Genomic DNA, 25,316 nt, shown 5'->3' on the forward strand with positions numbered 1-25,316 from the left:
ACCACTCTTTCAGGAAATAAATTGTTCCGAATATCCAATCTAAAGCTCCCCTGGCACAACTTGAGGCCGTTTCCTTTCATAGAATCATAGAATCACAAGGTTGGAAAGGACTCACTGGATCATCGATTCGAACCATTCCTAACACTCCCTAAACCATACCCCTCAGCACCTCATCCACCCGTCCCTTAAATACCTCCAGGGAAGGTGACTCAACCACCTCCCTGGGCAGCCTGTTCCAGTGCCCAATGATCCTTTCCATGAAAAATTTTGTCCTGATGTCCAGCCTGAACTTCCCCTGGTGGAGCTTGAGGCCATTCCCCCTTGTCCTGTTCCCTGTCACTTAGGAGAAGAGGCCAGCTCCCTCCTCTCCACAACCTCCTTTCAGGTAGTTGCAGAGAGCAACAAGGTCTCCCCTCAGCCTCCTCTTCTCCAGGCTGAACAGCCCCAGCTCTCTCAGCCGCTCCTCATAAGACTTGTTCTCCAGCCCCCTCACCAGCTTCGTTGTGCTTCTCTGGACACACTCCAGAGCCTCAGCATCCTTCTTGTGGTGAGGGGTCCAGAACTGAACACAGGACTCAAGGTGCGGTCTCACCAGTGCTGAGTACAGAGGGAAAATAACCTTCCTGGACCTGCTGGTCACACCATTTCTGATACAAGCCAAGATGCCATTGGCCTTCTTGGCCACCTGGGCACACTGCTGGCTCATGTTCAGTCGGCTGTCAACTAACATCCCCAGGTCCTTCTCCTCTAGGCAGCTTTCTAGCCAGACTTCTCCTAGTCTGTAGCACTGCATAGGGTTGTTGTGCCCCAAGTGCAGGACCCGGCATTTGGCCTTGTTAAACCTCAAACCACTGGTCTCAGCCCAGCGGTCCCCCCGTTGAGGTCCCTTTGCAGAGCCTCCCTACCTTCCATCAGATCCACGCTTCCTCCCAGCTTAGTGTCATCTGCAAACTTGCTAAGGGTGCACTCAATGCCTTCATCCAGGTCATTGATAAAGACATTGAACAGGGCTGGATCCAATACCAAGCCCTGAGGAACCCCACTTGTGACTGGCCTCCAGCTGGAGTTAACTCCATTCACCACCACTCTCTGGGCCCGGCCATCCACTTGTTGCTTGGGAGAAAAGACCAACACCCACCTGGCTCCAGGCTCCTTTCTGGGAGCTGCAGAGAGCAGATTAAGCAGTTCCAGGTCTCTCAGCTGCTCCAGAATCCCTGAGCTCCAGAGCATTTTCCAGCTCTATACATGCTCCAGCCCCTCATGGTCTTTCTTGGAGTGAGGGCCCCAAAACTGAAACCAGGATTTAAGGTGCAGCCTCACTAGCGCCAAATGCAGGGGGGACGATCCCTTCCCTTCTCCTGCTGGCCACCCCATGGCTGATCCAAGACAGGATGCTGTCGGCCTTCTTGGCCATCTGGGCCACTGCTGGCTCATGTTCAGCTGCTGTCGACCAGCACCCGAGGTCCTTTTCTGCCAGGCAGCTTTCCAGCCACTTTTCCCCAGGCCAGGAGCACTGCGTTGGGTTGTTGTGTCCCAAGTGCAGGGCCTGGCACTGAGCGTTGTTGAACCCCATCCCGCTGGCCTCAGCCCATGGATCCATCCTGTCCAGATCCCTCTGCAGTGCCTTCCCTCCCTCCAGCAGATCAACACTCCCACCCATCTTGGTGTCATCTGCAAACTGACTGAGGGAGCACTCAATCCTCTCATCCAGGTCATGGATGAAGACATTAAACAGGACCTTCAGGAGCGCAGAATATTTTTCTCTTCCCTTTCCTAGATTTCCCAGGACCTGGCATGAATTATTGGAATCAATTTGGCTGCCCCATGTTCCGTTGCCCTTTTCCCTTTCCCTCTGTACACGGGGTTGTTCAGCAGGCACGAAAACACAGAGCCTTTTGTTAGGCACTGGGGAGCAGGGCTAAATGTCGTAACTTGCACTGCGTCCTTGGGCAAGAGAATAAAAAAAGTCTTTTAATCTCCTTGGCTTTATTTTTAATAGAGAACAACATACTCGGTAGGTGGAAGTGACTTTTCATCTCAGGAGCTACAGCAGAGTAAGATAATTTTAGAGATAGGGAGCTTAGAGACTGAGCTGCTTCCAGGTACAAACGCTGCTGGTACTGGTTAAAGCAACTCAGTCTCTTTTTCTGCTTTACAAGGAGTATTGTAGGGGTTTTTTTCTAGATTAGCCTCTTTGTGATTTTGAAAAACCCTAATTTGATATAGTTCATAAGAGAGCATTTGTCTGCCTGCAGATGCTCTTTTCAGAGACGGAACGGTGTGGGAGAGGACTGGAGCTGCTGAGAAAGAGTAGCCAGCTCTAGGGGAACAGTCCTGTTCAATTATCCCTATTTGCGGATAGTTCTTCCGCATTGTTGGACTTGAGTTTATCTGTGCTGTGTTTTCAGTATGCCCAGGCTGTGCTCAAACCTTGTTCTCTGCAGCTCTGAGAACCCCCAGTGCAGCTCACACGCCCTCAGGGGGACTTTGGCAGGGAAGATTCAGTGACTGGTGTTACTGCGGATGCTTCAGCATCCTCAACCCAGCCTCCAGCTGCTGTCCCAGGAGGGAACGGGTGTCTGGATAGACCCTGCTTGGTATCTGCCAGGCCAAGAGAGGATGAATCTTGTGCCTTGTCATCCAGGCATATGTGAATCATATGGTGCTTTGGGTTGGAAGGAACTTTTACAGGTCGTCCAATCCAAGCCCCAACAGGAGCAGGGACATCTTTAACTAGATCAGGTCGTTCAGGGCCCCATCCAACCTGGTCTGGAGAGCTTGAATGTTTCCAGGTATGGGGCATCCGCTACCTCCTTGGGCAGTGTTTTACCACCTTCATTGTAAAATATTTCTTCCTTGTATCCAGTCTAAGTCTCCCCTCCCTTAGTTTAAAACCATTACTCCTTGTCCTATCCCTGCACACCCTGATCAAGAGCCACTCCTCAGATTTCCTGAAGCCCCTTTTAGTACTGGAAGGCTGCTCTAAAGTCTCCCCAGAGACTTCTCTTCTCCATGCTGAACAACCCCAACTCTCTCAGCCCGTCCTCAGATGGGAGGTGCTCCAGTCCTTGGATCATCTTTGTGGCCTCCTCTGGACCCACTGAAATATATCTATGTCCCTCCTGTGCTGAGGGCTCCAGGTGCGGGCTTGGATGTGGATGTCTTGGAAAACAAATGGCATCTTAGATAGCTGGTGTTTAGGCAGGTGTCTCACACTGTGCGTGTCTGAGCACCGTGTAACTTTGCCTTTGAGCTGCTGAAGGCCAGAGCCAGGAATGCTGCTCTTACTGAGAGCTGTCTTTCAGACCCTGGAGCAATTCTCTAAGAACACCATCTGCATCCCTATATTTGGACATTTCCTGTCTCAGTCCGGATATTCCCTCGCACCCATTGCCCAGTGTCCTTTGGAGATGGCTGAAAGCCATTACAACAGCCATCTGCCAGCAGAAGGATACGAGGATACAAGGATGTCAACAGGATAGAAGGAAATACTGGCACCTTTCTCTTCCCCTGAACTTGCTTTACAATTTTTCCTTTTGATTTGTACCAGCCACAACTTGGAGCTCTGTTCACACCATTTTCTTACATGCACACCTTGAGATAATCTGGAATCTTCCTGAACCAACCAAAACCAAACAGATTTTAATGAAGGTGAAGCAGCAGGCAAAGAGGGATTTCTGAACCATCTTTTCTTAGTGGAAGATGCATCAGAGGAGAGGTGTAGAACATGTGGCATGAGAACTTGAAATTTAGGTATGGGTACATGCAAAACTGCAGTGGCAGGAGGCAAGACTGGGCAGAGAGGGGCAGGCGTTAAGCAGGTAGCTCTTGGTTTTCTTATTTTCAAGGTTGTAGAATCATAGAATCATTAAGGTTGGAAATGACCTGTAAGGTCATCCGGTCCAACCATCTGCCTGACACCACTGTGCCTACTAGGTTCTTTGAAAAAAAGGAAAGCTAAACACTTCCCAAAATGAAAGTGGAGTTGTTCTCTTCTTTCCCCTTTTCCACAAATATAGGGAGACTTCAGCATCATTGTATGCTGTTCCAGTCCTGTCAGGTCTCATAACTACCTAAAATCAGTTCCTTGCATCGTTGTTGTCAAGCAAGAGCTTTAACTGTGTTGTAGGCAATGACGATTCAAAAATAGATCCACCTGAAGTAAATGTCCAGCCAAATAGAAAGCGTTCCTTGAGTAGCAATGACCTTATAAAGGTAAATAATTTTCAACTACCACTTCCTTTTTCCTTGTCAGTAGCTTTGAAGGCTTGTCCTGCTCTTCATGCCGCTCCTGCCAAATCGCATGGCTGTTGTCACCTAACAACATTTTCAAAAACGCGTTGCACTGAAGATAAAATCAGCTTGGTAAATAATAATTATACTAAAAATCAATGAAATCATAGCATGGTTGTGTCTTGCGTTCAAAAAATTAAACTTCTGCAGAGCAAAGGAAGTGTGTAGGAAGAATTTGAAGAGTAAGGATGTGATAAGGAAGACGTGAAACACGAAACTTAAAATCATGGAATCATTAAGGTTGGAAAAGACCTCTGTGGTCGAGTCCAACTGTCAGCCCAACACCACTGTGCCTACTAAACCATGTTCCAAAGTGCCATGACTTTGAAATGCAATTTTTGAACCTCTCCAGGAATGGAGACTCCACCACTGCCCTGGGCAGCCTCCGCCAGAGCTTCTCATAATTTCTAGTAATTGCCACTTATATTGCCAAAGAAGTTGGCCTGTTTTTTGCTGTTGGATCCATTCTGTGCTATAGTTTGGAAAAATGTTGAATTGCTTTAAAATACTTCTCAGGAAATTGCTATTTGAACATGTGATAGCTCCACAGCCTGCTCTTCCACTCCATTTACAAGATTTAGGTTTATATATATATGTGTGTATAGCAGATTTATTTCGGCTCCTGCTATTGCACCACAAATTCTGAAGAGGAGAATTCTTGCTCTGTAATCCTGCCTGGCTGTGGAGGAGAGGAAACTGGAGTTGGGATAATGGACCTCTTATAAAAAAACCCTATCTAGAGCAGAGCTTGTGTTAGCATTGCCATCAAGCAACTGTCACCTTCTTCCTTCAGGTTATGACTGCAAACGTAAGTCAAGGAAAAGAAGGGGCTTACTGAAACATAATTCTGTTTCTGTGACTAGGAGGTAGTGGAGTGATTCAACATGCACATGCTGGTTTGTTTTACTCATAGAACCATAGAATGGTTTGAGTTGGAAGGGATCTTAAAAGCCCATCCAGTTGCAACTGCCTGCCATGGACAGGGACACCTCCCACCTGATCAGGTTGCTCAAAGCCTCATCCAACCTGGCCTTGAACTCCTCCAGGACTGAGGCATCCATGACTTCTCTGGGCAACCTGGGTCAGGGCCTCCCCACCCTCACAGGGAAACATTTCTTCCTAAAATCTCATCTCAATCTCCCCTCTTGCGGCTTCAAACCATTCCCTCTCATCCTATCCCTGCACTCCCTGATCAAGAGCCCCTCCCCAGCTCTCCTGGAGCCCCTTTCAAGTACTGGGAGGCTGCTCTAATGTCTCCCCACAGCTTCCTCCTTTCCAGGCTGAACGAGCCCAACTCTCCGTCATGTGCTCATATGGGAGGTGCTGTAGCCCTCAGATGGTACGTTTTCTCTCCCTGCTTCCAAGGAGTGTTGCTGTCACCCTTACTTAAACCTGTTATAAAGCGACACAGTAGCACAAGGCACCAGTTATTTTGTCTGACTCATGTTTCTCAGGCTTTGATTTCACAGTGCTGTCTGATGGTTGCTCAAGCAGTGACACACTTAACGTGACTTCACTGTGGTTACAGCCCCGTTCCGGAAACTGGAAGGTTCTGTGCCTGTAAGAAAGTTTGAGTAACAATGATAGCATGCACGTTGGGGCTGCCTTTGTCTACAGATAAACTCTGATGATGGAACTGCAATTTAACAGATGGGTTCTCTTCAGTTGGACAAGATGCTGTGGGAACAGCACAACAGAAAACATCCTGTGTTTGCATTTTGTACAAAGATATGAACACTGCCCTGCTGAAGAGATTCAAGAAGCAGAGAGATTGTTTACAATTATTATGTCATGATCTGAAAATAATATTTGAAAGGTCACAGTATGCTCTGTTTCTATAGTGCCAAGGAGACTTGCATTATCTGACGTTCCTCAGACTGTAATCTCATCAGCCCAATGCAGGTTTTTCATGTTATTCTCCTAAAGAGGCAGCTAGCGATTCATGAAATGTCTAAAGGGAAAGGCAGTAAAAGGAATCGTGTATATATATCACTGTTATTGAATAGTGTGGAGTTAAGCCTCTATCTTCAGAGGTTTTTAGCTAATTCTTGTTGATTTTAATGCAAATCGAGTACATAAATGTCCCTTGTGATTCTTTGTCTTTGTCCCCACGCTCTTTGGTTGCTGTCTTCCTGAAATCCCTAATTGCTGTGTTATGGTGATTGCTTCTTGATACTCACTTCTTCCAACAGGCAAAGTTCAGGAAAAGAAAGCTGTAGTTACAGTTGTGAAATTTGTCTAAGAGACAAATTAGATCTTAGTGGTGAAGCGTTCTACAAACTTGCTGTTTGCAGCTCCTGAATTCTCCCTTCTCTTTTCCAGCCCTTTCATCCAATGGTGAATTTAGAATGCTCCAGAGATTTTCGACCCTTCCTGTGCGCCCTCTACGCTCCAGTGTGCATGGAGTATGGCCGTGTCACTCTCCCCTGTCGCCGACTCTGTCAAAGAGCGTACAGTGAGTGCTCCAAGCTCATGGAGATGTTTGGGGTCTCTTGGCCCGAGGATATGGAATGCACCAGGTAAACAAATCAGTTTTTTCAGAATCGCAGGATAAATTTTTAGTACAATCTAGGTGTTTTATGATCTGAAACAGTTGTTTAATGTGTTCCATTACAAGTGCCCTTGTTTTCCCTTCCATTTGTGTAACAGCTTGTTTCCTGGGATGGAAACTGAGTTCTTGTTTCTATCATCTGTCCAAGACATAAATTGAAAGTGGGCTATTACTGTGAACTGGACGTGCATGGTCTTAAATGAATGAATATACTCACCTATTTTTCTTCTCCTCTGTCATTTATGCTAATCTGGTAATCATAGAATCATGGAACGGTTTGGGTCGGAAGAGACCTTAAAGCACTTCCAGTTACACCACTCCCACTCCCTGCCATGGTCAGGGACACCTCCCATTGGATCAGGTTGCTCGAAGCCCCATCCAGCCTGGCCTTCAATACCTCCAGGGATGGGGCAGCCACAGCTTCTCTGAGCAACCTGGGCCTCTGCTTCATCACCCTCACAGGAAAAAATGTCTCTAAGTCTGAACAGATGCTTGGGCCCCTTAGGATATCCCATCTCCTCAGTAACGCCCAGGGAGGGAAATTTCAAAGCCAGAGCTAAAACTGCTAAGACTGTGCTGGTGCTGCATGAACTGCAGTGTAGAGGCAGGCAGATTGAGCTTCTGCTGTACTTGCTCGGGTGATAACCTCTGGCAGAGGGAGGAACTGGACTGCTATGCATGGAATGCCTCCAGGCTCCCCTTCAGAACTTAAGGCTGCATCTCTAACAGCCCTGAGACTCTGGTCAGAGCTTTACTTCATCATTGTGGCAGGGGGGTTGGAACTGAGTAGGCTGTCATGTCCCTTTCAAACCAAACCATTCTATGATTCTATAATAATTTCAATGTATTAATGCTGGTAGCAGTGCTAGGTTGGAATTTCGGTCTAGTTGGCTCACTGTCCTGCATGGTAGTGCATGATAGTACAGTTCCTTAGGGAAAGGTTCTATAAAATCATGCTTTCTTGGGCACAGAGTCTCAGTTAGAGTAAGCGTAAATTTATAGACTTCCTGAGGTGTATTTTGAATCCCCATCTTGATACTGAAAGCCCCAGTGGGCGCCTTGTCCATTTATTTTTAAACCTATTTTATCATTTCAACATCTACTGCATTCTGGGACAAGAGTCTAGAGTTTGTTTAACCATAGCATGGTATTTCATGGATCACCCGTTTTTTGGATTGTCTTTGTTTTTGCTACACTTAGTCTGTCTGAATTCAGAATGTTACCTGTCCTTGCAAAGTATATTCTTGTAAATATTTCTTCTCTTTCTTTCTAGATTCCCAGATTGCGATGAGCCGTACCCTCGTCTCGTTGACCTCAACATAGCTGGGGAGCCCACAGAAGAAATCCCAGTGGCAGTACAGAGGGATTACGGTTTTTGGTGTCCTCAGGAGTTGAAAATAGACCCTGATCTGGGTTACTCTTTCCTGAGGGTACGAGACTGTTCCCCTCCTTGCCCAAACATGTACTTTCGGCGTGAAGAGCTCTCCTTTGCTCGCTACTTCATCGGAGTGATCTCCATCGTCTGCCTTTCTGCTACCTTGTTTACTTTTTTAACTTTCCTCATTGATGTCACAAGATTTCGCTATCCAGAAAGACCGATAATATTTTATGCTGTCTGTTACATGATGGTATCATTAATTTTCTTCATCGGCTTTCTGCTTGAAGACCGAGTAGCATGTAATGCATCCAGCCCTGCCCAGTACAAGGCTTCCACGGTGACCCAGGGCTCTCACAACAAAGCTTGCACCATGCTCTTCATGGTGCTCTACTTCTTTACCATGGCCGGCAGCGTTTGGTGGGTCATTCTTACCATCACCTGGTTCTTGGCAGCTGTGCCAAAGTGGGGCAGTGAAGCCATCGAGAAGAAAGCCTTGCTGTTCCATGCCAGTGCCTGGGGCATTCCAGGAACTCTGACCATCATCCTCTTAGCCATGAATAAAATTGAAGGTGACAATATTAGCGGCGTATGTTTTGTTGGCCTCTATGATGTGGATGCATTGAGATACTTTGTCCTTGCACCTCTCTGCCTGTATGTTGTGGTTGGAGTTTCCCTTCTGCTAGCTGGCATTATCTCTCTCAATCGGGTTCGCATTGAAATCCCGTTAGAAAAAGAGAACCAGGACAAACTAGTGAAGTTCATGATCCGGATTGGCGTGTTCAGTGTTCTGTACCTCGTGCCACTGTTCGTTGTAATTGGCTGCTATTTCTATGAGCAGGCTTATCGAGGTGTGTGGGAGACAACGTGGATCCAGGAACGCTGCAGGGAATATCACATCCCGTGCCCCTATCAGGTGAGGAAACCAATGTGACGTATTCAGAAGTGGATAATGAGGGAATATGTTAAGACCGACTTGTCATCCCTACCTGAAAGTGCTGCTATTCCTACAAGGGAAGGTTCTTGCCATACTCAAATTATTTGGATAATGCCTTAGGCTGTCTGGAAAAGTAGATATTATTGGAAAAACGGGGGCTTGCAGCAGCTGCTTGGTGGGTTTATGTGGAGTTTCCGGGCTATATGGGCCCTATACAGGATATAAAGATGATATTTTAAACCAGTATTAAGAACAGGACTTAATAAGTTTGGGTTTGGTCGTTAGAGATGTGTTGGGAGTTTTGCCTGGATAGAATTTTGGCATTTATATGGAGTTGTCATCAACCTCATGACTGTGTTCTCCAGTTTTTGTTGTTCGTCTGTAGTAGTTTTGCTTTGATTAGCCTAGAGGCTTTGTGCTTGGTTTAGAGCAGTCTATGCATGTATCAGAAATGTCTGTATCAAATCATATTCGAAGTGTCTTCTGAAGAAATCCAGAGCTTCAGTTCTGGTTTTTCAAGACCATTACCCTTACCTGCTCCGTTTATTTAACTGAGTTCTCGCAGGAAGAGAAGCCTCTCAGAGCGCTGATACCAAACAGCCCGCTGTACTGCAATATTGTGCTGGTGCAGTTGCAAAGGAAGCATTTAAGTATTAATGACTCAAACCCTGCCTTTCCCTTTGGAGCCAGAGTGGCAAATTGGTTTGGGAATGATGTTACATAGCTATTTCCTACAAGTTCTTTGGAAGCAACCGTACTTCAAGCAGGTTGCACAGCCAGTGACTGTTATACAGCTGCACGCACAGCAGTGTAAAGAAAAGTTGGTATTCTGGCTCTAAAGCACTCAAACACCAGCTGGGCCATCAAAGCTCATATTTTAATGCAATAAAATATCGCTTAAAGGTTTGGCTTAGTCTGTATAGCTCGATAATAATCCTTTTATTGCCTTTTAACCCTTTTCATTGTTTTCTCTGTTAGGTTTTATTAGGGTGTGACTCTTCCTTGCTATCCAACATGTGAGCATTTTTATGGCAGGAAATATCTGTTGGTGGGTGTGTTTGGTTTCATTTGCTTGATTGAGTCTTCATTGCCACAGGTTTTAATATGTTAAACTGATGGATGCTGAAAAGGGGAGAGGGGCATGCAGTTTGCTCTGCATTAATCCCAAATACCCAGCTCATATCTATCTACAATGTGTATAATAACCTATAAAATTGAAAGGGTGTTGCTTTCTCAGAATGTTGAACAAAACCTACTTTAAACTTCACAACGTCTGATGCCTGAGGACCAAAATCCTGGCCTGAGGAATAAACGCTGCTCAGATCTCTGGAAAACCGTTACCATAATGGCTCAGCGGGAGGCAAAAGAACAATAATGGTTTCATTCACATCAAATTGGGTTGAAGGACCCATAGACCCCGGGGAGTATTAGAAGGGTTTTTCTCCTAACCCATCACATTTTTTTTAAGCTAAACGTGCTTCCCTAATTAATCTTTGCAGACTTACAATTGAAACAGTTTTCCAAAGCTGTGGGGAAAAATAATTTTAATCTTAGATCATGCAGGTAAAAATTCTTATTAATTTAGGGGAAAATTTAAAGCTTTGTGGAGAGTATCACTCAGTTGCAAAATAATATATGTATAAATGTATTTTTTCTCAGCCTTGATGTTATTTAATTACCTTCACATACTGGAATAACCATGTCTGGGTTAGACTGCCCTGAACTGAGAGCTGGGAGCTGATTCTGCAATGGACACAGGGTTTACGTGCAAACCTTAAACAGCCTTGTGGGGAATTTGCTGCTTGCGTCACCAGTTTTTCTGACACCAGCAAATCTGAGGCTAAAGATTCATTAGTCTGTTCAGCTGTTCCATCATCTTTGCCATCAGAGGAAGATGCCACAGGAACTCATTCGAGAGAACAGCTAATGGAACAGTCCGACTGTGCAGCTGCAGTGGGTGGGCTTCCCTACCTCCCTCCTGTGTGACTGCTTCACGCAGGAGATCCCGCAGGGTTCAGGATTTCCTGCAGGTTCTCTGGACTGCTGCGGAACCAAACAGGGCTCAGCAGCTGGTGTTAGAATGCAAAACAGACTTAGTGTTCCTGTGACTGCCTAAATACTCCCTGGAAGTCTCTGCAATGGAGGAAACAACAAGATACCTTTATGATTGATCCTCATTTCTGGCTAGCCGGGTGTTCCCTAGGTTGACTTAACTACATGTCATTAGGGTTATTTGTCAGATTGGGGAGGCATCTTTTGCTTTTATAGAATCATGGGATGGTTTGGGTCGGAAGGGACCTTAAAGCCCATCCAGTTCCAGCCCCCTGCCATGGACAGGGACACCTGCCACTGGATCAGGTTGCTCAAAGCCCCATCCAACCTGGCCTTGAACACCTCCAGGGATGGGGCAGCCACCACTTCTCTGGGCAACCTGGGGCAGTGTTTCACCACCCTCACAGGAAAACATTTCTTCCTAAGATCTCATCTCAATCTCCCCTCTTTTAGCTTCAAACTGCTTCCCCTCATCCTGTCCCCGTTCTCTCTGATCAAGAGCCCCCCCCCAGCTTTCCTGGAGCCCCTTTCACTACTGGAAGGCTGCTTTAAGGTCTCCCGCAGCTTGCTCTTCTCCAGGCTGAACAAGCCCAACTCTCTCAGCCTGTCCTTGGATGAGAGCTGCTTCAGCCCTCAGATCATCTTTGTGGCCTCCTCTGGACCCAGTTTAACAGATCCGTGTCCTTCCTGTGATGAACAAGTTCTGTTGTTCCATTCTGAACAAATTCTTAGTCCTGCTGCAGTCCTGACGCAATGATGAGCTTTCAAATTTTGCCTCTTTCCTCTCTCTTACTTTGCAATTTCTCCCTAGTGTGTTGATGAAGCACATGCCACAGTGACTGATTCACGTGAAATGGTGGACTGGGATTAAATTTTGGCCAGTCACTGTACAGAAGCACAGAATCACTCAGGCTGAAGGGACTTCTGGAAATCATAGAATCTTGAAATCGTTAAGGTTGGAAAAGACCTCTAAGCTCATCCAGTCCAACTGTTGGCCCAACACCACCATCCCTACTAAACCATGTCCTGAAGTGCCATGGCTACCCATTCTTTGAATGCCTCCAAGTATGGGGACTCCACCACTGCCCTGGGCAGCCTCTGCCAGGGCTTCAGCATTCTTGCAGGAAAGACATGTTTCCTAATATCCAATCTAAACCTCCCCTGGTGCAACTTGAGGCTATTTCCTCTCATCCCATCACTTGTTACTTGGGAGAAGAGACCAGCACCCACCTGGCTCCACCCTCCCTTCTGGGAGCTGCAGGGAGCGATGAGGACTCCCTTCAGCCTCCTGCAGACTGAAGAGCCCCAGGACCCTCAGCCCCTCCCAGAACCCCTGGGCTCTAGAGTCTTCTCCAACTCTGTGGCCTCCTCTGGACACGCTCCAGCAACTCGATGTCCTTCCTACACTGAGGGGCCCAAAACTGACCCCAGGATTCCAGGTGCAGCCTAAATCATCCAGTCCAATGCCACTGTTCAAGCTAGGTCAGCCCAGGACTGAGTCCAGACAGGTTTTAGATCCCCCTCGCCGTAAAAGTTGAAAGTTTCTTTCTGTCAAACATCTCACCTCAGATACAGCTGGTGAAAGGTAAAAAGTACTGTAAAAGGGAAAATAAAAAGTCTGAAGTGCATTTAGCGCTGTTACACATTCTTGTCCTCCAGGCACCACAGTGTTCTGTTCTTTACAAGGAGAGCATCTGACTTCTGTTCCTCTTGGAAATTAAAAAGGCGGTCAAACTGGGACATGCTGACCTGCCCCAGTACGAAAATACCTCTCAAAACTGGGATGAATGTAGTTACAAAGTGAAACAGGTATCTGGCAAAGTCTGTCCACAGAACTGGTGGTGACGTATGTTTCTGTTATGAAAGTAGGCATTCAAGTGGTCAAGACAGCTTTTCTAACCCCTATCATGCCAGGAACATTCCAAGGTGGAAGAAGTGGTAATTGTCATCTTCCCAAGATTAGGAAGTGTGGCTGCATTCTTGGTGAAAAAGCATGGTGTGACAGCTTTTCCCTCTTTTATCAGTCCTATATTGAACTGTGTGAGGTGGTTTAGGCCTGAAAAGGTTTATCGGGCTGAACCACGACATCAGATTTTCTGAAAAGAATGGCCTGAGTGAAGATGCATTTCCATGAAATCCAAAGGTAAATAGGCTCTCCAGCGTTTTCAGGAATGCCTCAGGGCTAGGCTGGGCAACGTGGTGATGGGAGAGACAACTAATTTAGGTATTAAACATAAAAGAAGAAAAAGAGGAAAGAGAAGCATTAATTTATGTGATTTTTGGATAATGAGAAAAGGTTTTAAGCTGAAAAAGGGGAGATTGAGATGAAATTTTAGGAAGAAATTTTTTCTTGTGAGGGTGGGAAGGCCCTGGTACAGGCTGCCCGGAGAAGTTGTGGATGCCCTATTCCTGTAGGTGCTGAAGGCCAGGTTGGATGGCGCTTTGAGCAACCTGATCCAGTGGGAGGTTTCCCTGTGCATGGCAGGGCATTGGAACTGGATGGGCTTTGAGGTGCCTTCCAACCCAAACCATTCTATGATTCTATGACTTTAGATGTCTCCATCTGAGCCAAGTGCCCTCGCCTCATTTCCGGCTGGAGGAGAGAAATGGACATTTTTGTAGTGATTCACTGGCTGTTCAGAGGGATTGTACACCGACTTAATCAGTTGTGTGTTGGAAGGAGACACGTTTGCTCTGACTGGATGTATTTGTGCTAGAAATTTTACTGCAGAATTCTGGGGAAGTTTTTGTGGATGGAGGAGGACAGGTTGGGGTTCTTTTCCAATCTCTCCCCTTCAAATAGGGGTGTGCCTCAACATCCTTTAAGCACGTTTTCTAGATTCTCCCCAGTCCCAGTGTGAGTAACAGTCATCCCAGAAGGAAAGCTTGGTAGCACAATTTTTGCTTGTTTTCAAAGAAAGGACATAAATAAGCACCTAGGCTGGCAGTACCTTGAAGGGCGTAGAATCCTAGAATCGTGGAATGGTTTGGGTTGGAAGGGACGTTAAAGCCCATCCAGTTCTACCCCTCTGCAGTGGACAGGGACACCTCCGGCTGGATAGGATTGCTCAAAGCCTCATCCAGCCTGGTCTTGAACACCTCATGGAATAGGTTGGGTTGGTATGGACCAACCCCACTTGGGAATCCCATGGACAGACAATTTTGCCTTCTTAAGCATCATATAAGCATATTTCAACTACTGATGGAGAAGATTCTTTTCTGCAAGAACAAGAGCACAACACAACTACATTTGAGTGCCTTTTTGACCAGCTGAGTTCTTGAAGCCAGATTCACCCAGTACCAGCCCAGTGGTAATGCTATAATGCCAAATGTCGTTTCTAAAGGAGAGTGAATCCAGCCGATGATTTTTCCTCTCTGCTCCACCGATGTTGCTCCCAGGCTAGACCTCACTCTTGCTGTGCAATAATGCCAAATGGGATTTTACTGAAGATGGGAGTTCTCACCCGCTCACTCCTGTTTGTTGCTGGCGTCAGACAGAGAAGAGAGGATTAGTTGTGGTCACCTAAGATACCAAACACATAAATGGGAAGAATGTTTGTGAACGGCAACTCTTGTCTGGCAATGGCGTTATGTATGTCTGCTGCAGGCACAAAGGAAAACAACGCACAAGCTTGCTAATGTAGTTTCATTAATAATGAAATTATACTATGTTACAGATTATTTTAATGCATGGATTTTAATATTAAGATTAATCTCTGCTGCCTGCTGATACTTTTGGCTCAGGCATTTGTCAGTTTTCTTGCTTCCCATTTTCACAAATGTGCTTTTTGATCTAATCACACTGTCAACGTTCAAGATCACTTTAGAAGTCTCAAAATTAACACTGTTGTGATAAAATACTGCTTTGAATCACTAACAACTATAAATTGCTTTGTTTGCTTGGCATCTTCTTTAAGGGTTGCCCACATAACAGGTGTAGGGGTGTCTCCTTCCTCCTCGGCATGGCTTTGTCCCTCCGCTACTGTGCCCTGAACAGACAAGGCAGGAGCATTACTGGAAGCAGAGGCTGTGCGTAGCCACCTTGCAGAGCCGTTTCCACACAAGGAAGCTTTCCTGTGACCCAGTGCCAACTGAAAAGCAACTGTGGTGGTAAAGGAAGGGCAGGCTGAGCACCAGGAACATGGGGATATTTAATCATCTGCTCTGCTGTTCCTTCACTCTAGATTCCAGAACGCCGCCTTTTAAATAAAACTGGGCAAGAGCAAAAGAAACACGGAGCTGCTGTACATTCCAGCTCAGGTTTTGCAGAGGCATCTCTTCATTTCTCCCCCATCTCCCAAAAAAAGAGATGAAAAACAAAGAAAAAAACCCTTACTTTATGAATTGTACTTGTATTTCTCCAAAATCCCTGATGGACGTTTGAATTTACTGCAGGGATTTTAAATTTTGCCATGGTAAAGTTGACTCGCGTGCGCTTAAACGCTCCTGTCGCAGCCTGTCTTTTCCCATGGCCGTGGTGTGGGTGAAGGGTAACCCCTGTTGACACCGGCTTTATTTTCATGCACAAATGCTTTCGAACAATTGCACGCACGGACCAGCAAGAAGAAAAGATGGGGCTTGCAAACATCTTGCCAAAACCAGTGGCAAGAAGGAATTGTTGAGATGTAGAGGCTGTGTTTTTGGGGCACAGAGTAAGCTGGGATGCAGTTTGCCTGTGTATTTGGCTGTATTTTCCAGGTTTTGCATGGAATCAGGGGTGTTGTTACTGTCTTTTTAAATACAAAACGTCTCAGCTGCTTTGCCATCTGCGTAACTGTGGGTCTTCAGAAGCAGGCAGAGGAGCGTGCTAAGCGGGATACAGCACAGAGGCTTTGTTAAGAGATGTCTTGCGTGTGGCACAGGCATAAAGAGAATATATTTAGAGATGTCTATAAATCTCAGTTTCTCCTCCCCCCTCTTTTTCATGAGTTATTGTTTAGAATTCCTCTTAGAAGAGGTAATGGATTTGCTTAAATCTGCCCTCAGGAATTGCTTCTTGTTGAGTGTAATTATTCTGTCCTGAAAAAAAAGCAGAGGTTCAGATGAAAACATGTTTTCCTTATAGCTGTTTACTCGGAAGAGGCTGAGCAAATCTGAATTATGAGATAGGCAAAGACAAAAATAATGTCAGCTCCAAACAGCATTAATCACAGTATTACACTGTTTCCTAGCAGTGGTTCTGTTAATTTTTTCTTGTTTAGGTGCTAAGGAAAAATAACACATTCATGGAACAAAATATACTTAAATGAATTTATCGAATTCTCCTTTTCAGCGTTAGTAACACCAGCACCGTCTTCATGCGCACTCAGGGCATAAATCATTTGATAAATCATACACAGACTGCAGTGTGTTTTCTTACCTTGCCTTGGCATGGATGCAATTTCCAGTCAATTAACATATTGAGTGAAAGCAATCATTTCGTTCACACAACTCATTTCGGGCTGGTGTTTTAATTGGATTGACGGAGGTGGAGACAAAGGGTGATGTTGATTTCTCAACCATCATCCTCAGACAGGTTGATTTGTACTTGTACCCAAGTGTGACTCCTCAAGGTCATTTTTTTTCTTTTATTTTTCTCTTTATTCAGTATTTTGTGGAGGGGGGCTCACCAAAGGAGGTCAGATCTGCTATTTTTGAGTTCTCGGTTTCATTCCAATCTCTGGAGGTCTTCAAGGCCAGGTTGGATGGGGCCTTGAGCAGCTTGGTCTGGTGTGAGGTGTTCCTGCCCATGGCACAGGGATTGGAACTGAATGGGCTTTAAGGTCCCTTGCAACTCAAACCCTTCCATGATTCTATGATTCTGTGATCTAGGACTGCCTTTAATTCTGATTATTAAGGAAACTCTTTTTTCCACTGACTCAATTGCTATTAAAATGGCAACAAAAACAGTGATGGGAAGTCTGGTTGCTCTGGTTTTGAAGCACCAGTCACTTTTAACTGTCAGAATTGGGCCTTTCAGTACACGCGTTAGGAAATCCGTCACCACAAACAAGGTTTGACTTTTAATTTTAATAAATTAAATGAATTTGCCTATAATTAGCATATGAAAAATTCCAACTAACAATGCATTCATTAGCAATTATGGTTGCTTTCACTGGGTTTTAGAGTTGCTTTGAGAAGTTGAACAGTCGCGTCAAAACAGCAGTAGCCCAGCTTGCAAAGAGAAAATCTTTAATGAAGAGAAAATCTTTAACAGAGTATCTCTGCGTTATATCAAATGACTTGTCCTGGTGGTACGGAAACACAAGGTGCAGTATATTTTGGGAATTTTTCCGTAGTGATCCAGAGTGGCACTGGCAGAGGCTGCCCAGGGCAGTGGTGGAGTCCCCATCTCTGGGGGGGGGTAAAAAATGTGTGGCTGTAGCACTTTGAGACATGGTTTAGTTGTCACGGTGGGGTTGGGCTGATGGTTGGACTGGATGAGCTTAGAGATCTTTTCCAACCTCAATGATTTTGTGGTTCTATGATTCTATTGTAATGACGGTATATAATGAGAGATGTGAACTAGGTTCATCTAAGTCTGGTCCAGATCTGTTGGATGTGTTCTGTATGTGCCTTAATCCTGGTTAACATCTGCATAGCTTAGACATGGCTGGGCTAAATGGCATGAGAATGTGACAAATAGTCACGCATTTCAAGCCTGATTTTTCTTTTACATTATTTGTATGAACAAACAGTGCTCCCCAGCATCATCTTTCTGTTTGTTATTTCTTCTTAATAGAAAATTCTTCTGTTTCCTAGAAAAGTAAATGCAGGTGAAGACTATGGTATCTCTCCCCAACATGTATGAAGGTTTGCTTTCCACATGAGCTGAGCCTCATCAGGAGTCAGGTGCAGCTCCAAAATTCAACTGAGGAAAATAAAAATCCCTCTTTTTTTTTGGTATAAATAAGAATCTGGAAGAATAAGAATCTCAGCACAGGAAGTACAGGGATTGGTTGGAGTAGGTCCACAGGAGACCACAAAGATGATCTGAGGGCTGGTGCTCTTCCCATATGAGGACGGGCTGAGAGAGTTGGGGTTGTTCAGTCTGGAGAAGAGAAGGCTTCGGGGAGACCTTAGAGTGACCTCCTAGTATTGAAAGGGGCTCCAGGAAAGCTGAGGAGGGACTCTTGATCAGGGAGTGCAGGGATAGGACAACAGGGAATAGTTTTAAGCTGCAAGAGGGGAGATTGAGATCTTGGGCAGAAATGTTTTCCTGTGAGGGTGGTGAGGCCCTGGCCCAGGTTGCCCGGAGAATTGGTGGCTGCTCCATCCCTGGAGGTGTTCAAGGCCAGATTGGATGGGGCTTGGATCAACCTGATGCAGTGGGAGGTTTCCCTGCCCATGGGAGGGGGTTGGAACTGGTTGTGCTTTGAAGTCCCTTCTGACCCAAACCATTCCATGATTCTGTGATTTCAGGATGATGTTGGAGAGCTGAGCAGGCTGGCGTGCCGTTGCTGGCTGCAGCAATGGAAGACTTGGCTTGGCCAAGGATGTAGCTTTTATTCTGTGTGCTTCATGCCAAATGTCTTCATTCAAGTAGTGGGATTTTGTTAACGGGGATTTATTCCAAGTCTGGGTCATAGTGAGCTTGCTAAATTTTGCCTTGTAAGAATCGAATGAATTCAATAAAGAACATCTACTGCCAGAAGCAGTATTCAGCTGGCAAAAACTGTAATCCAAGTACTTTTTTAGCAGCAAGGTTGATAGAAATCAGATTTTCTGATTCATTAGGGTTTTCTTTTCTTGGCTTTTTTGGTTGATGCTTTGTCATTATAACCATAGAACTATGGAATGTTTTGGGTTGGAAGCGACCTTAAAACCCATCCAGTCTCAACCCCCTGCCATGGGCAGGGACACCTTCCACTGGATCGGGTTGCTCAAAGCCCCATCCAACCTGGCCTTCAACACTCCAGGGACGGGGCAGCCACCACTTCTCCAGGCAGCCTGGGCCAGGGCCTCACCAATAAATTTCTCCCTGGTATCTCCATCTCCCCCCTTTCAGGTCAAAACCATTCCCCCTTGTCCTATCTCTGCAGTCCCTGATCAAGAGCCCCATCTCAGCTTTTGTTCCCTTTGGATGCAGGGAAGTCCATGCGACTGTTTTACACAGATTTGAGGTGTTCTGAGGATCCGAGTATGGATTGGCTTTGTCATGAGCTCTTCAATGAGGGCTATATCAGGTTAGCTGGGACCTGTTTTCAGCTGCTTTTAGTTTACTACTTCTTCAGCACGTGCAGCCCGATGGTGGCATGGATTTTCTTGTTGGAAAAGAGTAAAACAAGGAAGTTGCAAGATTCTAATAACCTAGAAGAATAATATTATTTTACAGTGACACATCCTACTGCATTTTCCTGGGGAACAAGCAGCGGGAGCATAATATTCTAAGTCTCAAAGCAATGACAGTGATGGAAATGGCTATGAAAGTGAGACTGTTTGGTCTGATTCCCTTTGGTCTTTTCCTCATTGCTCCAATTTTCAACAAAGGAATGGGTTAATTTGAATTTCATTGCTTTTTATCCTTAGGGAAATATCAAATGAGCAGTATTATTGTGGCACTGTGCCCCAGAGGAGGGGGACAGGTGTTGTGTTGGTGCTTTCACTTCACATACACAGCAAGCTCATTAATTTGCCATTTCATACATTTTAGTGGGAAGAGGCCACTGGTCTCTGTCTCTAAAAAAGCAACCATGATTGATTTTTCGGGGGCAGAAGGGGAAAATATTCCAAAATTAGTTATATGAGCATCTTAAATTAACAGTGGGCGTACAAAGAAGTGTTGTTTTTCCCTGGAGGAATGCTGAAATCAATGGTTTTAACCTCCTTTCTGAACACCTGCCACTGTGTAGGCATTGTTTCAGTAGGGAAACCATGTACCCAAACTGATGTCTTTTTGTGTTTGCCAAGGGAACAACATTTCTGTTGGGTGATCTGCACCAAACCAGCTGCTACACTGACCCAGCTAATGGGAGAGAAAAAAATTGGGTTATGGAAATCTCGTTCTCATATATGCAGTCTTTGTATCTGAAAGAACTTGTTTGTTGGTCTTCATTCAGTAAGACAGTGGTGCCTGTGCTGCTCACCAGACATGCCTGAGCGGAAAAGAACGGAGTGTGGAGCATGCAACCCAAACCGTAAATGCCTCTGAAAGCCTGGAGTTGCACAGCAAGAGAAATTCGGTTCAGGGCCTTGGATCCATGCAATCTAGTGTTCACGTGGGTTCATGAAGCCTGTCAAGCTTCTGAACCAGCAGGGCACCCTGGGAGCCAAGGGTGCCAACCGTGCCCTGAGATGCATCCAGCACAGCATTGCCAGTGGTTAAAAGAGGTGATTGTTCTGCTCTATTCTGCGCTGGTGTGGTCTCACCTTGAGTACTGAGTGCAGATTTGGGTGCCACAGTATAAAAAGGATCTAAAGCTACTGGAGAGTGTCCAGAGGAGAGACACGAAGTTGGTAAAGGGTTTAGAGGAGAAGCCATATGAGGAGCGGCTAAAGTCACTTGGTCTATCTCAGCTTGGAGAAGAAGTAACTGAGGGGAGACCTCATTGTGGTCTACAGCTTCCTCACAAGGGGAGGGGAAGGAGCAGGTGTTAATCTCTTCTCTCTGGTGACCAATGACAGGACCTGAGGGAATGGCAGGAAGATGTGCCAGAGCAGGTTAGACTGGACATCAGGAAAAGGTTCTTCCCCTAGAGGATGGTGGAGCACTGGAACAGCTCTCCAAGGAAGCAGTCACGGCACCAGGCTTAACAATATTCCAGAAGCAATGCCCTGAGACCATGCTGTGAATGTTCAGATCGTCCTGTGCAGAGACAGGAGCTGGACTCAATGATCTTTGTCAGTCCCTTCCAATGCATGACATTCCATGATTTTATAAGGCTTTCCAGTCACATCCTCCTATAACGCAGGCCCAACTCAACGTGCAATGAACAAGCTGTTGCTCAAGAACAATGTTAACTGATTTCTGCTGGCTTGACTAAATTGCCAAGTTCTCATGTTGCCAGAGCACACAAGCCCTTCTTGCACCTCTGGGAAAGCAGTCAAGTATGAAGGGAAATGGAGAATCCCCACCACTATTGTCTTTCCTCTAGAAAAGGTTCTTGTCTTGAAGGACATTGCCATTGGCTGCCTTCTGGTCTCTGTTTCCTTGACAGTGTCTGCCCTCAGGGAAAGGCAGCTCCTGACAGTCTGAGCACAGCAGCATGCTGTAAGACAGGCTTTTATCTAGAAGGAAAGCTGTTATCAGGGATTTTAAGGCCCAGAGGAGATTTGCGGTGTTTGTAGATTTGAGTCTATGGCTTGGCAATATATAAGAAGTCTTCTGAAAGACGTTGAGGGCAGAGGTCTGGATCATCAAATCATTCTAGAATGATTTGGGTTGGGAGGGACCTCAAATATCCAGCCCTGTTAGGCTTGTGGGAATTCAAAACATTTCTTATGGGAGGAAAGCGGAGTGAGAAACAGCTCATTCAGCACTGGGAGTGAGAGATCTGCTGTACTCCTCTCGGCTCTGATGCCATTTTCCTTTGCAGCCTTGAGAAACTTGTCATTATTGCTTATATAGAATCGCAGAACAGTTTGGGTGGGGAATGTTAAAGCTCATGCAGTCCAAACCCCTTCCCAAGCAGGGACATCTTCAACCAGATCAGGTTGCTCAGAGCCCCATCCAACCTGGCTTTGAGTGCTTCACAGAATCATGGAATGGTTTGGGTCAGAAGAGAACTTAAAGCCCACCCACTCCCATCGCCCCTGCCATGGCACAGGGACACCTCCCACTGCATCAGGCTGCCCAAGCCCCATCCAACCTGGCCTTCAACATCTCCAGGGATGGGGCAGCCACCACTTCTCTGGGCAACCTGGGCCAGGGCCTCCCCGCCCTCACAGCAAAACACTTGTGCCTAAGATCTCATCTCAATCTCCCCTCTTTCAGATTCAAACCATTCCCCGTTGTCCTATCCCTGCACTCCCTGATCAAGAGCCCCTCCCCAGCTTTCCTGGAGACCCTTTAAGTACGGAAAGGCTTCTCGAAGGTCTCCCCAGAACCTTCTTTCTCCAGGCTGAACAAGCCCAACTCTCTCAGCCTGTCCTTGTAGGGGAGGTGCTCCATATTTCTTTTAGCTTTTGCTTGGAATTGTTTCAAGCACCTGGCATGAATATGTTGAGCCAGTAATTTTGATATCATGTGGTTTACTTTTATGTCTTCATGGAAGTCATATGATTTACTTAGTTCAATAGCTATCTGGCAATGGGCACTCGTAGCCGAGTAAGCCAACCATATCCTGGGCTTCATCCAAACCAGTGGGACCAGCAGGGCGAGGGAGCGGATTCTGCCTCTCTGCTCTGCTCTAGTGAGACCCCACCTGAAGCTCTGTGTCCAGTTGTGGAGTCCTCAGCACAGGAAGGACATGGATCTGTTGGAGTGCGTCCAGAGGAGGCCACAAAGATGATCCAAGGGCTGAAGCACCTCTCATACTGGCCCCTTCCATCACAAACCATTCCATGATTCTATTCGACAATATCTGCAGTATATTCAGTCTGGGAAACAGCAGACATCGCAGCACCTGACTTCTGCTGGCTCTCACACAAAGCAGTGTGACTCAGTCAATAAAATAAAAAAGTCTTGTGGTACAAGTGAGCAGTGGAGAGCTTCAGCACTAGGATTTCTTTTATTCCTAATGAAAGAATCAAAATTCAATTCCCCTCAGGCCAATAGCTGTGCCAGGGGAGACATGCCCCAGCGGACAAGCATTGTATGTAAATATCACAATTTACCTGAGTATTACCTTCATTTAGAAACAATGAATTTCCCTATTTATCCCACTTAATGCCACATCTGCAAATTACGAAATGAAATAATAAGGTTAATTTCTGAGAGCTTAATTTTCTTGGATAGTTTTTTTATTGGGTAATTGTTAATATTTCTCTTTCTTGAGTGGAACCTCATGGATTGACTACAAAACCACCCAGCAAGTCTTCAGACTTGTTTCGCATGGTTAAGTGATTGCAGGCATAGGAACGTCCATAGTGTTGTCAAAGACCTTCAACATCAGGTTTTTCCTGGGGCAGGGATTGATGGAAAGCACTCAGTAATTCCGGGGAAAGAACTGGCATGGGGAGAGCTTTGATCCTGCTTCATACGAAGATGAACTCTTAAGAAACATTTTGTAATAGAGCTCATTATGTGTCTACATTTAATTGAAAGACGGGCATGCAGTTACTCCAGAGCGATATCAATGGCCCTGAATTCTCTCATGTTCTCACCCACACAGTTGTGTTGTCTGGGTTCAGGCAAGACACCTTAATTCTCTTCATTTTTCATCCACAATTGTGATATTATTCAAAAATGAGTAATAATACAAAGTATTAAAGCAACAATTGCTGGATATTACCTGCTGGAGGTGACACTGCTTTAGCAGCGGAGTTGAGCTGGATGATCTCCAGAGGTCCCTTCCTCCCTGACCATTCCGGGATTTCCCGTGGTCCATGTGGAAGCCATGCTGCCTGTCGGCGTTACATGGTTGGAAGGTCATGGAGCCTGAGCTGACCTCTATCAAGCCCACCTTTTCCAAAGCAACCCTTCACACGTCAAAATAGTTGCAAAAATAGGCATGGGGAGCTTTTCCCATCGGATAACTGGGGAGAGGGAGTTTTGCCAGGCTGGTAGGAATCAAGCAATCGGACCTTGCCAATGCCTTGAGTTCCTGAGGAAGAGAAACTATGGGCATAGCCCTCCACTGAAAGGTATGGAATGAAGGATTGGCATTGAACATCCTATGGAGCATTCCATTGGGCTTTTCCCCAACAGCAAAGGTAGCACCTGTTTTTATATAGGTTGATTCAAAGAAACAAGTCTTTATAATTTGTAGACTAGAAAATATTTCACAGTTATTCAGGGCACAGACAAATGACCAGAAACGCAAATAAAGGCTGGGACCTCACAGCAGTTGGATCTTTTGTCTCAGTCAGCAGTGAGCTGTACAACACGTTCGGTCACACTCTCCAGAGCCACGAAACAAAGGGACCCTGTTGGTGTTTACTTTGGCTCTTGGCAGAGGCAGTTATTCTAAATGAGTTAATAAACAGAGTAGTGAACTATGCTGATTCATATAATCCTCTTTGCTCCTTTTCTTCTTCCTCTAGGTCACTCAGATGAGTCGCCCAGATCTGATTCTCTTTCTCATGAAATATCTGATGGCTTTGGTCGTTGGGATACCCTCTGTCTTCTGGGTTGGAAGCAAAAAGACCTGTTTTGAGTGGGCTAGCTTTTTCCACGGCCGCAGGAAAAAAGAGTGAGTATTGGTGTCTCTTAGATAAACTGTTGAGTAATGGCGAGTAATCTCTGCTTCCATTGTAGTGCTGGACCAGTGTTTTGCTTAGTTCGTCATGGAGGCAAAGACAGGGATAGAATCATAGAATCATGGAGTGGTTTGGGTTGGGTTGGGTTGGAAGGGACCTTAAAGCCCATCCAGTTCCAGCCTCCCTGCAGGCAGTTTGGAACTGGATCCAGTGGAAGGTGTCCCTGTCCATGGCAGCAGGGGTGGAACTGGGTGGGCTTTAAGTTCCCTTCCAACCCTAAGCATTCCATGATTCTATGATTAATTAGGCTTCAGTTGAATGTTACAGTTTTTCTGCCAATTACTGAGAGTGGAATTGAGAGTTTCTATTTGTGAATGTGCTTATCCAGTCAGCTGGATTAGACTTTGAGTTGAAATTAAGTATAAGTTCTTTTCACCATGGTTGCAGCTAAAAGTGATTGTCTCTGCTTTTAATATTCCCTTCTGCCTTAGTGCAGTTTGATAAAATGGCAGTGAGGATATCTTATAGCTTCTGTGAGATCAAAATTGATTTAGGCTAAGATATGGCATAAGTTTAGAGACAATCCATTATCCTGGAGTGCAGTGGTAGGACAAGGAATGGTTTGAAACTGAAAGAGGGGAGACTGAGATCTTAGGCAGAAATGTTCTCCTAACTGGCCCAGGTTGCCCAGAGAAGTGGTGGCTGCCTCATCCTTGGAGATGATCAAGGCCAGGTTGGATGGGAGGTGTCCCTGCCCGTGGCAGGGGAGTTGGAGGTGGATGGGCTTTAGGGTCCCTTCCAACCCAAACCATTCTGTGGTTTTGTAATAG

At 45.7% G+C, this 25,316-nt stretch overlaps 1 protein-coding gene across 1 annotated transcript in view; it reads left to right on the forward strand.

Moving 5' to 3' along the window:
• The window catches only part of FZD3 (frizzled class receptor 3), a 62,461-nt gene that overhangs the window by 29,165 nt on the left and 7,980 nt on the right, over positions 1 to 25,316 (forward strand). The window contains exons 3-5 of the mRNA XM_054063599.1: positions 6,616 to 6,812; positions 8,118 to 9,135; positions 24,331 to 24,479. Coding sequence (XP_053919574.1) covers positions 6,616 to 6,812; positions 8,118 to 9,135; positions 24,331 to 24,479 — 1,364 coding nt within the window. The remainder of the gene's footprint in view (positions 1 to 6,615; positions 6,813 to 8,117; positions 9,136 to 24,330; positions 24,480 to 25,316) is intronic.

This window comes from Cuculus canorus, chromosome 3 (assembly GCF_017976375.1).
Source record: "Cuculus canorus isolate bCucCan1 chromosome 3, bCucCan1.pri, whole genome shotgun sequence".
In the NCBI taxonomy this organism is placed as follows: Eukaryota; Metazoa; Chordata; class Aves; order Cuculiformes; family Cuculidae; genus Cuculus; species Cuculus canorus.